The 13,404-nt window shown below is 36.6% G+C and overlaps 1 protein-coding gene across 2 annotated transcripts; it reads right to left on the bottom strand.

Moving 5' to 3' along the window:
* Positions 1–3,324: 3,324 nt before the first annotated feature.
* Positions 3,325–12,828, bottom strand: LOC141293898 (protein-cysteine N-palmitoyltransferase HHAT-like protein). Of its 2 annotated transcripts, none has more exons than XM_073825971.1 (12): positions 12,669–12,828; positions 10,898–11,010; positions 9,827–9,894; positions 9,024–9,137; positions 8,346–8,540; positions 7,707–7,916; positions 5,964–6,135; positions 5,687–5,831; positions 4,633–4,668; positions 4,312–4,513; positions 3,999–4,143; positions 3,325–3,803 (listed from the first exon to the last, which is right to left on the bottom strand). In XM_073825971.1, the coding sequence occupies exons 2-12, from the start codon at positions 11,001–11,003 to the stop codon at positions 3,661–3,663; spliced, it is 1,536 nt and encodes a 511-aa protein (XP_073682072.1). In that variant the 5' UTR covers positions 11,004–11,010; positions 12,669–12,828; the 3' UTR covers positions 3,325–3,660. The 2 variants fall into 2 exon arrangements, with proteins under 2 accessions (XP_073682072.1, XP_073682073.1); XM_073825972.1 differs by lacking the exon at positions 12,669–12,828 and adding an exon at positions 11,297–11,407.
* Between the last annotated feature and the right edge of the window lie 576 nt (positions 12,829–13,404).

Genomic DNA, 13,404 nt, shown 5'->3' with positions numbered 1-13,404 from the left:
GGTGTGGCCTTAGCTCCTCAGCTGTCACAAGATATCAGCTGCTGACTGTCCATCTATATATAGAAATGCGCAAATGAGCCACACTTAGGGCCTGAAATACAAGCTGTCCCTCCCTTCCCCCCACCAAACAGATCAGGCCAACAGCTGACATGTTGCTCACTGGGACTGTTAAGTTGAAGATCCTATGGAGAAGGACAGTTGATTGCCACAAGATGGTTGTGAAAAGTGAACAACTTGAAAAGAATGTTCCAGAGAGAGAAATAAAAGATGGAAATCAGACTCATTTAAAACTAATTTCAACAAGATAAACAGAAATAGAACTGCCTGTTGCTTTGGGAAATTATGTCCACCTTGTGGAGCCCTCTAGTGGAGCTACTCAGTATTATGGGCTCCTACATCTCAAAGCATCAATTCATAGGACTGAATTTACTTTTTTTTTTTTTTTTTTTAGAAAAAAAGGAATGTCCCAGGCTAGACTCCTAAACCTGAGCACCATGAGTACATCAGTGCAATATAGTTTATTAAATTTTTTTTTTTTGTTTTGATAATTTTTTGTCAAAAGAAGTTGTTCTTTTTGTTTTCTTTGCGCACAGAAAGTATTGTCATTATGGTTTACGGCCTGGGAACATTTTAGTTGCATTGCTGTCTATGCAGGGTCAGAAAGCACTCGGATTTCATCAAAAATATCTTAATTTGTGTTCCTAAGATGAACGAAGGTCTTATAGGTTTGGAACTACATGAGGGTCAGTAATTAATGACATAATTTTTATTTTTGGGTGAACTATCCCTTTAATAAAATAATTCCAGTTTGAACTTTTACTGTGAAATTACTGTTAATAATCTGAAGAATCTTTTGGGTGATGGAAAGGTTCCATGGATAATAAAGGTTCTTTATTCAACCATAAGGCCAAAACACACAAGTTATTTTTAGTGTATATGAAGGGAAAGTCTAATTTGTGCTAATAATCCATGTAAGGTGACAAAAATCCAAAGGGAGACTGAAAACTAGGAGATGTGTAATTGTGCTGTGCTGATAACAACATAGCAGACCTGCGGTATTCATCAGTGTATATTTTAGGCGCATTAATCAACTCAGATCTCTAGTGTGCCACTCAAAGCTCGATGTAGGACAAAGCTTAATAGGGGAATGTGTTCACACCGTATCATTTGCTAGAGTGTGACATGAGTAACAGAAAAATATGACTGCAGAGTTTATTGTGGTGAAGTGACTAAGATCTGTGTAGTTCAAATGCCCCAATGTGACTAATGTTTCAGTTCAGAACTATGTAAAATAAAATAACAAGCTTGTTTTAACATGCTATTAACATGTGTGTCATCATAATGGCTGTAAACCAGGACTATTGTAGTTAGGGATAGTTCACCCAAAAATGAAAATTCTGTCATTAATTATGACCTTGAAAATTAAGATATTTTGATGAAATCTAAAAGCTTTCTGACCCTGCATATACAGCAACACAACTGACACGTTCAAGGCTCAGAAAGGTACTAAGGACATTGTTACAATAGTCCATGTTCAACGTAATGTTATGAATCGAGAACACTTTTTGTGCGCAAAGAAACCAAAAATAATGACTTTATTCATGAACTTTTTCTCTTCTGTTTCAGTCTCCGCCCCACATTCAGGAGAGTAACACAATGTAAGTGTGTGGTGCTGCTGATATAGGAGCCAGCGTTTTGATGCACTGTGCCTTGTTTTCAATCAGAGGAATGAACAGTCATACGTTGTGGTACACTCGTGAACATGTGGCGGAGACTGTCTTATGGGTTTGGAACAACATGGGTGAGTAATTAATGACAGAATTTTAACTTAAATGTTTGGGTGAACTATCCCTTTTAAAAAAATGAAATTAAAACCATGAAAAACCTGTTACTTGAAATAAAAATAAACAATTACTAAAATAAAATTTATAAAAAACGATTTAAGAAACTATTTCAATCAGTTGTAAAGACAATCTTTTTCCATTTTCATTGTTTAACTTGAAATGAATAAAATTATAAAAACACAACATACAGTTGAAGTCAAAAGTTTACATACACCTTGCAGAATCTGCAAAAGGTTAATTATTTTACCAAAATAACAGGGATCATACAAAATGCATGTTTTTTTTAATTTAGTACTGACCTGAATAAGATATTTCACATAAAAGTCATTTACATATAGAAATAATAATTAAATTTCTAAAAATGACCCCGCTCAGAAGTTTACATTTAATTCTTAATACTGTGTTGTTAGCTGAATGATCCACAGCTGTTTTTGTTTGTTTATTTGTTTGTTTAGTGATAGTTGTTCATAAGTCCCTTGTTTGTCCTGAACAGTTAAACTGCCTGCTGTTCTTCAGAAAAAATCCTTCAGGCCCCACAAATTCTTTTGAACACTTTTCAACAATGACTTTCCAACACTTTCCAACAATGACTTCTGGAGCATCAGTGAGTGTTTGAACCTTCTGTAACAGCTGCATATGAGTCCCTCAGTTGTCCTCAGTGTGAAAAGATAGATCTCAAAATCATACCGACAATTTTGGAAGGGTTCAAATACCTAAAAATGCTGAAAAACCAAATAATTTGTGGGACCTGAGGGATTTTTCTGAGGAACAGCAGGCAGTTTAACTGTTCAGGAAAAACGTCTCAGGTTACGTATGTAACCCTAGTTCCCTGAGGGAACGAGACGCCGCGTCTCAGACCATAATTCCCGCACCCTGCGGCGCTCGCTTCATTCCTAAAGAGCTGCCGCGGACGTCAAACGCACGTGCTTTATACTTCCTGGTCGATGACGTCACCGCGCCTGTGACGTCACCCCCGTCGTTCATTGGTTGTAGACATGATTCAGAGTGCTGCCCGCAAATGGCGTTCCCCATAGCATTCCATGACGCGGCTCGAGTTCCCGGAAGGGAACAAGGGACTCATGAACAACTATCACTGAAAAAACACAGCTGTGGATCATTCGGGTAACAACACAGTATTAAGAATCAAGTGTATGTAAACTTTTGAACAGGGTTATTTTATAAATTCAGCAATTATTTTCTCGTGTGGACTAGATTTAAATGTCTTTTATGTGAAATATCAGTCAGGTACTAAATATAAAATAAGATGCATTTTGTATGATCCCTCTTATTTTGGCAAAATAAATAATATTTTGCAGATTCTGCAAGGTGTATGTAAACTGGCCTCAACTGTATATATAAAAAAGTATAAAAATAACAACTAATTAAAAACATTATTAAAATCTATAATAGTGTCCCATTTATACTCGTATAAATAATATAAAGAATATTGAGAAGGACTGAAATAAAAGACAACCCTAAAAACATTGTACATTTTTTATTGTTCAATATATTATTTATTCATAAAATATTTGGCAAGCCCATCCATTTAAATAGCCATATCCACTGAAAATATAAATAAAAAATGCACTTGTTGGTTTGTTTGTGCTAGAGTATGTCAGAGAACAGGTTGCATTTGGCTAAAGCAAGTGCACTTCAGAACTATTCACAGTTAAAAACATCTCGTGTTTTTAAAACAGACTTGTGCAAAGCAGTGACCATAGTGATGGGACTGCATCAGTCTGGCATGAAAGCTCAGGGGCAGAATTAACAAGAGGGACCTCAAGAGCTGGATCAGATTCAATGACCTCTCTGTCCTTTACTCGGCCTTCGGTTTGCCCGCCTCCGGGGGCGGCACTGGTTCCGGATCATCGAGCAGAGCCTGCTTTCGCTCTCTCTCCTTTATCAGCTGCACGCCACAGTAAGTCACAAACAGCACCAAGAGAGTGGACAAGGGGAACCCTGAGGGAATCACAAGGGTACTATTATTCTCCATGTACATGCTGTGTTTGTTGCAGCCGTCTGGTGTTTTTGTGCTGATACAACTTTATGTTTAAATATTTTTCCCTGTATGTATGCATATGAGGGATTTGCATTGCACAAGATTCAAGCTACTTTCCATTTTCATTATATAATGGTCTAAAACAAAACACTTACCTTTAAGAAGCAGTCTCTTAGCAACCAGCTGAGCAAAATCCAGACTGTTCAGCGCCAGGACGTTGTACAGGACAATTTGCCAGAAGTTAACAGCGTTGAACAAGCCCCTGATTCGGCGTGACATTGCCTCAGACATGAGATTCCGCTGAAAAAACATTAACATTACATTTTAGCTGAACTTGGAGTAGGCAAATGCAGAATTTTTTTACATCAGAGAAATGCAGGCTATTCAGTCATGATGTAATATTGAAAGAGAATCAATTGGTGACTCAAAGCCCAAATCCCTCACAACTGAAAGTCTTTGGGATCTTACCTCAATGGTAGAGAACGGTGGCAGAGAAAATAATTTAGCCACCCATAATTCAAAGTTTAGGCCAAAGCAGTTGAAGAAAGACCAGATGTAAACCAGCTCACAGGGTCCAAGCCACAGAGTTGTGACAGCAAAGGTGCAAATGGTTGCAACAAGCTCCTTGAAGATGTTATCATGGTTTTCTCCAATATAGTCATAGACATATCTTTAACAAAGAACAGGAGATAAATGCTGAATATTTTTCCTGAGTATATGACTGATATAATAATATTTATTAAAATGATACATGTGATGATACACAGATGGGATTGGTTATTTGCTCACTTGCACAGCCAGTCATTGATTCCTCTGTCGAAGTGTCTGAAAAAGTCAATGTCAAAAGAAACTGTAAATATTTGGTCTGGTTACACATACACATCAACTGCTTCTCAATCTGCATTTATCTTCTGTTAAAGGGGTCATGACATGAGAAATCAAATTTAACTTAATCTTTTGGCATATTAGAGGTCTTTATACTATTACAAAACATTATAAACAAAGCATTTATTTAATCAAGCTCAAAAAATGGCTCATTTGAATCTGAGGTGCAAGGTGTCATCACCCAGGAACAAACATTTTCATAAACACTGCCTCCAGAGCAAGGCATCAAGGAATACTCTTATTCTCACAATAGGCCCGGCACACTTGAATACGCTGAATGAGTGTCATGTCGCATCAAAAGCAAAAAAAAATTATAATACACTGGATACAGAATACAGATGCGCGTACTCTTTCTGACAGTCCACGCGCTTAAGTCTGTCGTCAATAGGAGAAATGGAGTAAAGAATGTTCACTTTGACGTGTTTGGTTTAAACAGCTTGTTTGTGTCTTTGTACAGATATCAGAAGGCTCTCAGCATAAGGAGTGGAACAAGTGGATAGTTTATTTTTAATGGCATCCTGGATCGTGTCTGAGGATTGTTTTGAACATTTTGTTTTGTAAATGAGGCACAGTGTTATGGAGAGTTCACAAAGAAACATCTGTTGAAAGATGAAGCGGCACTAGATCTGACTGCAGCTGCTTCACAAACATTATTTCATAAGGCTTTGTCTGGAAATGATAGTTTTATTTTGATAATGTTGTCAAAACATGCAATATTGAGAGAGCGTTAATGCTGTTTCCTATGCAGTGACGGTAGCCAATCATAACAGTGGCCGATTGCTGAGAAGCCTTAAAGGACCGCCTCTTAAAACAGGTCATTTTAAACGGGGGGTCAGAATGAGGGTTGAAAATAATATTTTTTCCACATCTTTGCAAAAAAAAATGCAAGTTAACCTTGAGGAACATTTTCAAATAAGAAAAATGTTCATGTCATGACCCCATTAATGACTATACTTACGTTTCAGCAAAGACATAGAGCATTGTGATGCATTTAGGAGGCTGAGGAGGGTCAAGATGGTCCAGTCTGGATACCGAGTTAATGACACCAAACATGACAGCTGCTTTCACCCAGTCATACACCAGATTGGAGTATGCCAAACCAGCTGAATAGCAAAAAAAAAAAAAATCAGACTGTAGTGATAATAAACAAATGAAATTGTACTTATAAATAAGAATTATAGAAACTACTTGTGACATCATTTCTAAACATACTGTTTTTCTAGCTATTTACTGACCCAGGGACCAGTCAGACAGTTGCTTCAAAAGCTTCATATCGCTAGGGATGGTCAAAATGTACAAGAAATGGAAGAAGACATCCACCACCAAAATAGCACCAAGGTGCACCAAAGCATGAATGGTGATGTTCCACATCTCTCTTTCTTTACGAGTCAAGTTAGGGTTGTTAGCCTGAGAATATTAGAGGGATCGTTACAGTGCACATTTAACCAGAGTGACATTATGAACACTATTAAGGTCCTTGGAAACTGAGTCCGAAATTTTTTCTATGCGTTTTTTCATATGTGATCCTGGACCACAAAACCAGTCAGAGTTCACTTCCAAAACAAAAATGTACAGATAATGTACTCACCCCGTTGTCATCCAAGATGTTCATGTCTTTTTTTTTATAGTCGTAAAGAAATATTTATTGAGGAAAACATTTCAGGAATTATCTCTATATAGTGGACTTCTATGGTGCTGCGAGTTTAAACGTCCAAAATTTAGTTTCTTTTTTGCAACATCAAAATCGTCCTACATCGGTGTGTTAACTTTTTTGTAAAGGGGGGTTGGTATTTCTGCAGTGATGTAGGACGATTTTAAAGTTAAAGGAGAAAATTAGATTTCTGACATACTCTCAAACTGTATTGACCTGCATTACACAGAGTACGCATGCGCATGGCAGAGCTAGACAAGACGAGCATTTGAGGTTAAAAAGTATATACTTTTTTTTTTTTTTAGAAAATGACCAATAGTTTTACTAGATAAGATCCTTATTCCTCGACTGGGATCGTTTAGAACCCTTTGAAGCTGCATTTAAACTGCATTTTGGACGTTCAAACTCGCGGGCACCATTGAAGTCCACTATATGGGGATAATTCCTGAAATGTTTTCCTCAAAAAACATTATTTCTTTACAACTGAAGAAAGAAAGGCATGAACATCTTGGATGACAACGGGGTGAGTACATTATCTGTAAATTTTGGTTCTGGAAGTGAACTTCTCCTTCAAGTAGCACGGGTATATTTGTAGCAATAGCTAAAAATACATTGTATGTGTCAAAATGATTTTTCTTTTATGCCAAAAATCATTAGGATATTAAGTAAAGATAAAGATATTTTGTAAATTTCCTACCGTAAATATATCAAAACTTAATTTTTGATTAGTAACATGCATTGCTAAGAACTTTTTTTTTATCTCGACAACGTTAATGGTGATTTTCTGAATGTTAGATTTTTTTTGCACCATCAGATTCCAAAATTTAAAATAGTTGTATTTTGGCCAAATATTGTTCTATCCCAACAAACCATACATCAATGGAAAGTTTATTTATTCAGCTTTGGTGATGTATAAATCTCAATATCAAAGAATTGACCCTTATGAATGGTTTTGTGGTCCAGGGTCACATATTCGTCTTAATTCGTCATGTACAGAATGCCACAGTGGCACTGAACACCTCAAAATGCTTGCTACAAATGTGAAAAATGCAGAAAATTTAACCCGATCTGAATTTTTCTATGTTGGATGAAAGTTTCAGAGGCAGTGTGTAAATGTGATTGACACAAGATGTGGTCATATTTATTTTTTAACATGCGAAAATTTCGGACAAGAATTTTGGACTCAGTATCCAAAGACCTTTACAAGTATTTATTCTATTCAATAGATTGTTTTATATAAACTATTACAAGTTTCCAGAAACTGGACCTTTAAATGCTTGTTTTCTTGAGAATAATGTTAGGAAGTTATCATAGATACAGTACTCACCTGCTCATGGAATCGATCAAAGGTCATGACAGGTCCAAAGAAGAAGAAGGGGAGGTAGAAGTTGTACTTGATCAGATCCATGAAACTGTAGTTACCATCTTTTTTCTCACAGTTCTCTAGGGCAAAGCTCATACAGCGCATAATGGAAAAGCCACAGCCTCCGTAGAACAGGACATCTTGGAGATCAAATGAACCTGTCACAAAGCCTTCCTGCATCAAAACAGACACATTATCAGAACATCAAAATGACAAAACTAAATGTGTTTGCACATGCACATGGACACCTGAACCACAGTGGGACTTGTGGTTAGACTGTTGGGGAAAAGATGTTATAAGGGGTTATAAACACAAACAATATTCAAACTGCTGTAACAAGACACAAATTACAAATGTATTCTATTCATCCAAAACTTTAGTTTTTTAAAATACTACTGTGTATATACTGCTTCACAGTAGTAAACAGGAAAATAATAGAATGATGTAAACAAATATGAGACAAATTCAAATTCTGCTGTAAAGCTATCTCTAAAAAGACAATAGTGCCATTATTCAGCTCAAGTCAGTTCAGTGTTGATCAGTTCAGTTTAATAACTATAAATCATACTACAGAAATTATTCACTGCCTATGGACCTTCTCACCTGCCAGGTGTTAAAGGGCTCCATTTTGAAAGTTGCCAGGCTGGTTAGTCCAGCCACAAAGCAGAGCCACTTCCTCTTGACAAGAGCTACGCTGTAGAGGATGATGCAGTGAGACAGGATGAGAGTGATGTATGTCCATCCCATAGTAATCAGCACAGCCAGAGCTCCATACATCATATAGATCAAAGATCTGTTCTGTGGGTTAGAAAGAAAATATGTTTTGAAAAAACATTTTTTGTAATCTAGCTGTAACACAACAATACTGAATGGATTTGGATTTGGACTACTGTTTCTAGTGTTAAAAATGACAAAATAGTCTAGTATTAGCTCGAGTTGTAGCAGTATTCATTAGTTAGTTAGTATGTTCAAAAAAATATGTAAAGGCAAGTACATTCAGAGTTACCTTGAATAAATCTACACCAGTCTTCTTGGACAGCAGACAGAAACACGAAAGCATGTAACATTTCACACAACATTCAAATTAGATCATTTAACACATGCATTGTTAATATCAAAATGTGTTTTTTTACTATTATTGATTATTCAGACTCAGTCAATACATAAAATCATGCAATATTTACAAAACATTCACATAAAATATCATTAGCAAAATATTATCACTCTTAAATATTAAACGGCCTGATCATTGTGCATAAGGTGGATAACCCCATACAGTACCTTTGGAGATAGCATTGAGCAGATCTTAGCAAAGATCACATGACCGGAGAGGGCAAACAGGATATGGTTGCGGAAAGTGGTAAACCACATTACCCATTCAAAATCTGACACATCCTGAAGAGACAGAGAATATCAGTCATGGAAAAGGATTAAACAGAGTCAGAATATGATTAAACAGAGTCATTAATGTAATATACATTGAATCAAAATCTATTTATAAAGCACTTAGAAACTCCACAAACCACAGTGTACCAACGTGGTGTACAATTTCGACAAACAAATAAAAATAGAGGACAGTAAGTATTATTATAGACTAAAAGTATGTGAGAAAAAAAAAACACTATTTATCAAAAATAGTGAAGGCTTAATTAAAACAAATATGTGACCATGGACCACAAAACTAGTCGTAAGTAGCGCAGGTTGATTTGTAGCAATAGCCAAAAATAGATTGTATGGGTCAAAATTATATATTTTTTTTTCCATGAAGATATTTTGTAAATTTCTTACCTTAAATATATCAAAACTTGATTTTTGATTAGTTATATGCATTGCTAAGAACTTCATTTGGACAAATTTAAAGGTGATTTTCTCAATATTTTGTTTTATTTGCACCCTCAGATTCCAGATTTTCAAATAAAAGCTTATTTATTCAGCTTTAAGATGATGTATGAATTTCAATTTAAAAAAATTGACCCCTTATGACTGGTTTTGTGGTCCAGGGTACCATATATCTTAATGCGGCTTTTAAACGTGTTTGAGGTAGAGGATATACTACTAATACTACTAAATACTAATATACTTGCCATTTTTCTGCCAAAGTAGTGCCATCCTGGTTTCACATTCTCCCTAAATGCCTTCCTGTTTACATTCTCTGGAAAAAAAAAAAGAAAAGTTTCACAAAAGCAGAAAGGTGCATTTCAAACTAAATAATAAGGCTTCCCACATGACCCTGTTTCTTTCCTATTTAATAAAAACTTAAACTTTGTTTATTTGCTTTATAATGGACAATATGTGTTATATAAGTGTATGCATGTAGTTTTGCAGACAGCTAAGCATGTAATCTATGTATTACTGAAATATGTAACAAAAAAATGGACAACAGATTCACATAATTCACCAGCAAACAGGGTGAGCTCCAGAACAAAACCTAATAGCATTACATAAGGTAAATTTTGCCAGCCTGCGCATTCAGAGGCTTCTCTGTGATAATCCAGACTCTCAAATATATTTTGAGATTATGAAATAGTCCTGTGAAATCTGACAACTCTTTGTATCCTGAATTTTAAAGATAATACAAATTGCATAACAGATCTTATTTGAGAGTCAGGGGTTGTTTGAGGGTTATCAATGCAGGACTGGTACATTGAGAGCCCTGTCTAAACTGATGTTCCTGTGTATATACTCTAAAGTAGACATAATCAATATGTGATCTCTAAAAAGGTTGAGGCAGGACATGGCTGGTTTGCTCTAGCACCAGCTCAGATGTCAATAAGCAAAACAGTCTGCCCACTCAGAAACGATAATACTACAGTGCTCTGATTCACAATGTATTCTACTGCATTACTGTATTCTAGGGCAGTGGTTCTCAATCCTTGTCCTGGGGGACCCCTGCTCTGCACATTTTGCATGTCTCCCTTATTTAACAACCCTGATTGAAATCATCAGCTCGTTAGTTCAGTTTATGTATCTCTCTCCTAACGAGCTGATGATCTCAACAGGTGTGTTAAATAAGGGAGACATGCAAAATGTGCAGAGCAGGGGTCCCCCAGGACCAGGATTGAGAACCACTGTTCTAGGGCATTCATGATGGATGTGAAGATAATTCTGTCATCTTAATGCAGTAAGAAAAAGCGAGAGATAAAAATAAAGTATACCACTGGAGGCCTCAATGATCCAGCTGCCTGCCCATAAGAGTGCAAGAGAGAGGACAGTAGTGTAGATGTACAGCTCAGTCTTGGGAAGGGCTGTCTTGATCCCCATGGTTATCCTGAAGAGAAGTCTTAACATTAAAATCCCGTTACACTCATACTAAAATTAAACATTGACCACTGCAGGAAATAAATGAGGTAAATACAATGGAGACTTACAAATTACCTCCACAAGTTTGCTACAGTAGTTTGTTATGAGAAATGTTCACAAAACTGTGATTCATTAACGTTAGTATGTCAAATCCTAACGTTTTTACTTCGTTTTAATATTTGTTCGTAGTGTACAGTATTTTATTAGCTCCGCGCTCATACTCACTAACGGCCGTTAGGTCAAACGTCACTCACTCAGTCTCCTCAGATATCCGCTGATCCTTCTCTTCTTTCAGGTACTTCACAACCAGGTCAAAAGGACACTATAATAATACTTTAATACGTTTAATAAGATATATTTGCGGTTTAGTGAAAAAGTTTAGCTCTAAAACTGTACGAAAATATAAATCTCCACGGTTATACCGCGAAGCAACAGCTGACGGAGAAGGCGTCGAAATTTTCACCTAATGATATCAGCGGAAAACATCTGTCCAATCACAGGAGACTTTTGCAACGTGACTATTAATATTAATGACGTTACAAATTTGTAGTTGCGCTAAAAAGAAAATGGGCTAGTAATCAAAATGTAATTATTTTTAAATATCATCACTGTGATGGTTATTATTCAGGTCACTAACTGCAACTACACTGACATTGTCAAAAGAAATGTCATTTCTGGTTTAACAGCCAGGATCAAGTTTGTCTTGCAGAACTAGTTTGCAAAATCCAATTCATAAAGGAGTGGTGCTCTGTAATGCTTTAAAACTTTAGTGTAAGTGGTACAGCAAAAGCATATTAACTTATATGAGACGTTTAAATGTTAATACATTCGTTACCATGAAACAGGCTAACATCAACATAATGTTTTTACTGTGTCTGCTGTATTAAAGCACTGTATTAAAGCAAATATTTTCTCTGCCAAGTGCCAGCAGTCGAAGTAAACGCTGTTTTCAAACAGTGACACTTCTTACTAATTACAATAATTATTGTGAAGTTCACACACAATGATCATCAATAATTAGGCTAATGTATAGCCTAAGAAACAAATTATTTACAAGTGATCAACACCAAGACGATGCAGCCTCAGAGGCAGTTACAAGAAGATACAACAAAACTAAAACAAATAAAACAACAAAACATTCACAAACAGTTGACACCTAATCTATTTCTCAGAAGACAAGACTGTAAGCCAGTGACTTAAATGGGAGTGCCTCTTTTCACAGCTCCTCAGAAACAGCACAGTCAGCTGCGCCGTACAACCTCTTCCTATTTTAGCCTGAGCAGTTGCTCTTGGTACAGTGCGGCAGCTGCAGCGCAATGCGATCTCCCTCACATCAGGAGATCCTTCAGGAGTATGAAAAAGCAAGGACTGAACTCTTAAATGAATTTCATTTTAACATTTAACTAATTACGAAATCATACGTGTACCTGCTCAATTAAAATCAGAGTATTTGTCTCGACTAATTAATACACATGCAAACTGAAGTCCTTTGAAATGTAAATGATGCTGCACAGCTCTAAACGCCCACACGTCGGCTCATATATGGTCTGCGGGACTCTGTTTACAGCACCGAGTACAGTAAGTACAGTAGGAATTCAAAACGAAGTGCACTTGCTCACTACTAACCTCGTGTCTGTCTTTCACAGGCGGTCAGATGTTTGAAGACAGATGTCAACCCCCACAAAATTGAAAAAAAGAAAAGAAAAAGGGGGGTGAGTAGGGGCTTCTCCTAATACATCCGTCCCGGTTTCCCAGTGCCGATGGTGCACTGTGAGAGGCAGCAGTAGCTGGTGTGGATGTTGCGGAAGGGGGTGTAGAGAGTGTATTTATAATCCGGACTGGAACTGCAGAGGGGTGGCTCCAGAACTGTCCATCAAAAGGCGCACAAATTCAAGAAACAGCGCTAAATGGTACAGGTGCATGAGAAATGCTTTCTTTTGTTATTTTCTGGTCCGTGTGTAGATGTAGGTTACTGTACTGTCTTAAAGCACACCCTTGTGGCAATCCAATGAAGATGAACTATCTATTTACTTAAACCACTGGCATTACACACTAGCGGGCAAATGTTCTGAATATTTAAGGGTTTTAAAAGTTTTTGAAATAAGTTGTACTGTGTGATTGATCAAATAAATACAGCTTTGGTATTTCTTCTCTGTAAAGCATTAGAAAATGTAATTCCACCATAGCAATTTTCCAATTATGAGCTACAATGCATAAAAGGAAAAGCAAGACTCTGATATCGTTTAATCTGTCATCCTTTGTTCATCTACACTAGTCAAAAGTTTTTGAAAAGTACGATTTGTAATGTTTTTATGAAGTCTCTGCTTGCCAAGCCTGCATTTATTTGATCTAAAGCTTAAGC

The sequence above is a fragment of the Garra rufa genome, chromosome 20 (genome assembly GCF_049309525.1).
Source record: "Garra rufa chromosome 20, GarRuf1.0, whole genome shotgun sequence".
In the NCBI taxonomy this organism is placed as follows: domain Eukaryota; kingdom Metazoa; phylum Chordata; class Actinopteri; order Cypriniformes; family Cyprinidae; genus Garra; species Garra rufa.
The sequence above is the reverse complement of the archived record's forward strand: the minus strand, read 5'-3'. Positions and strand labels throughout refer to the sequence as shown.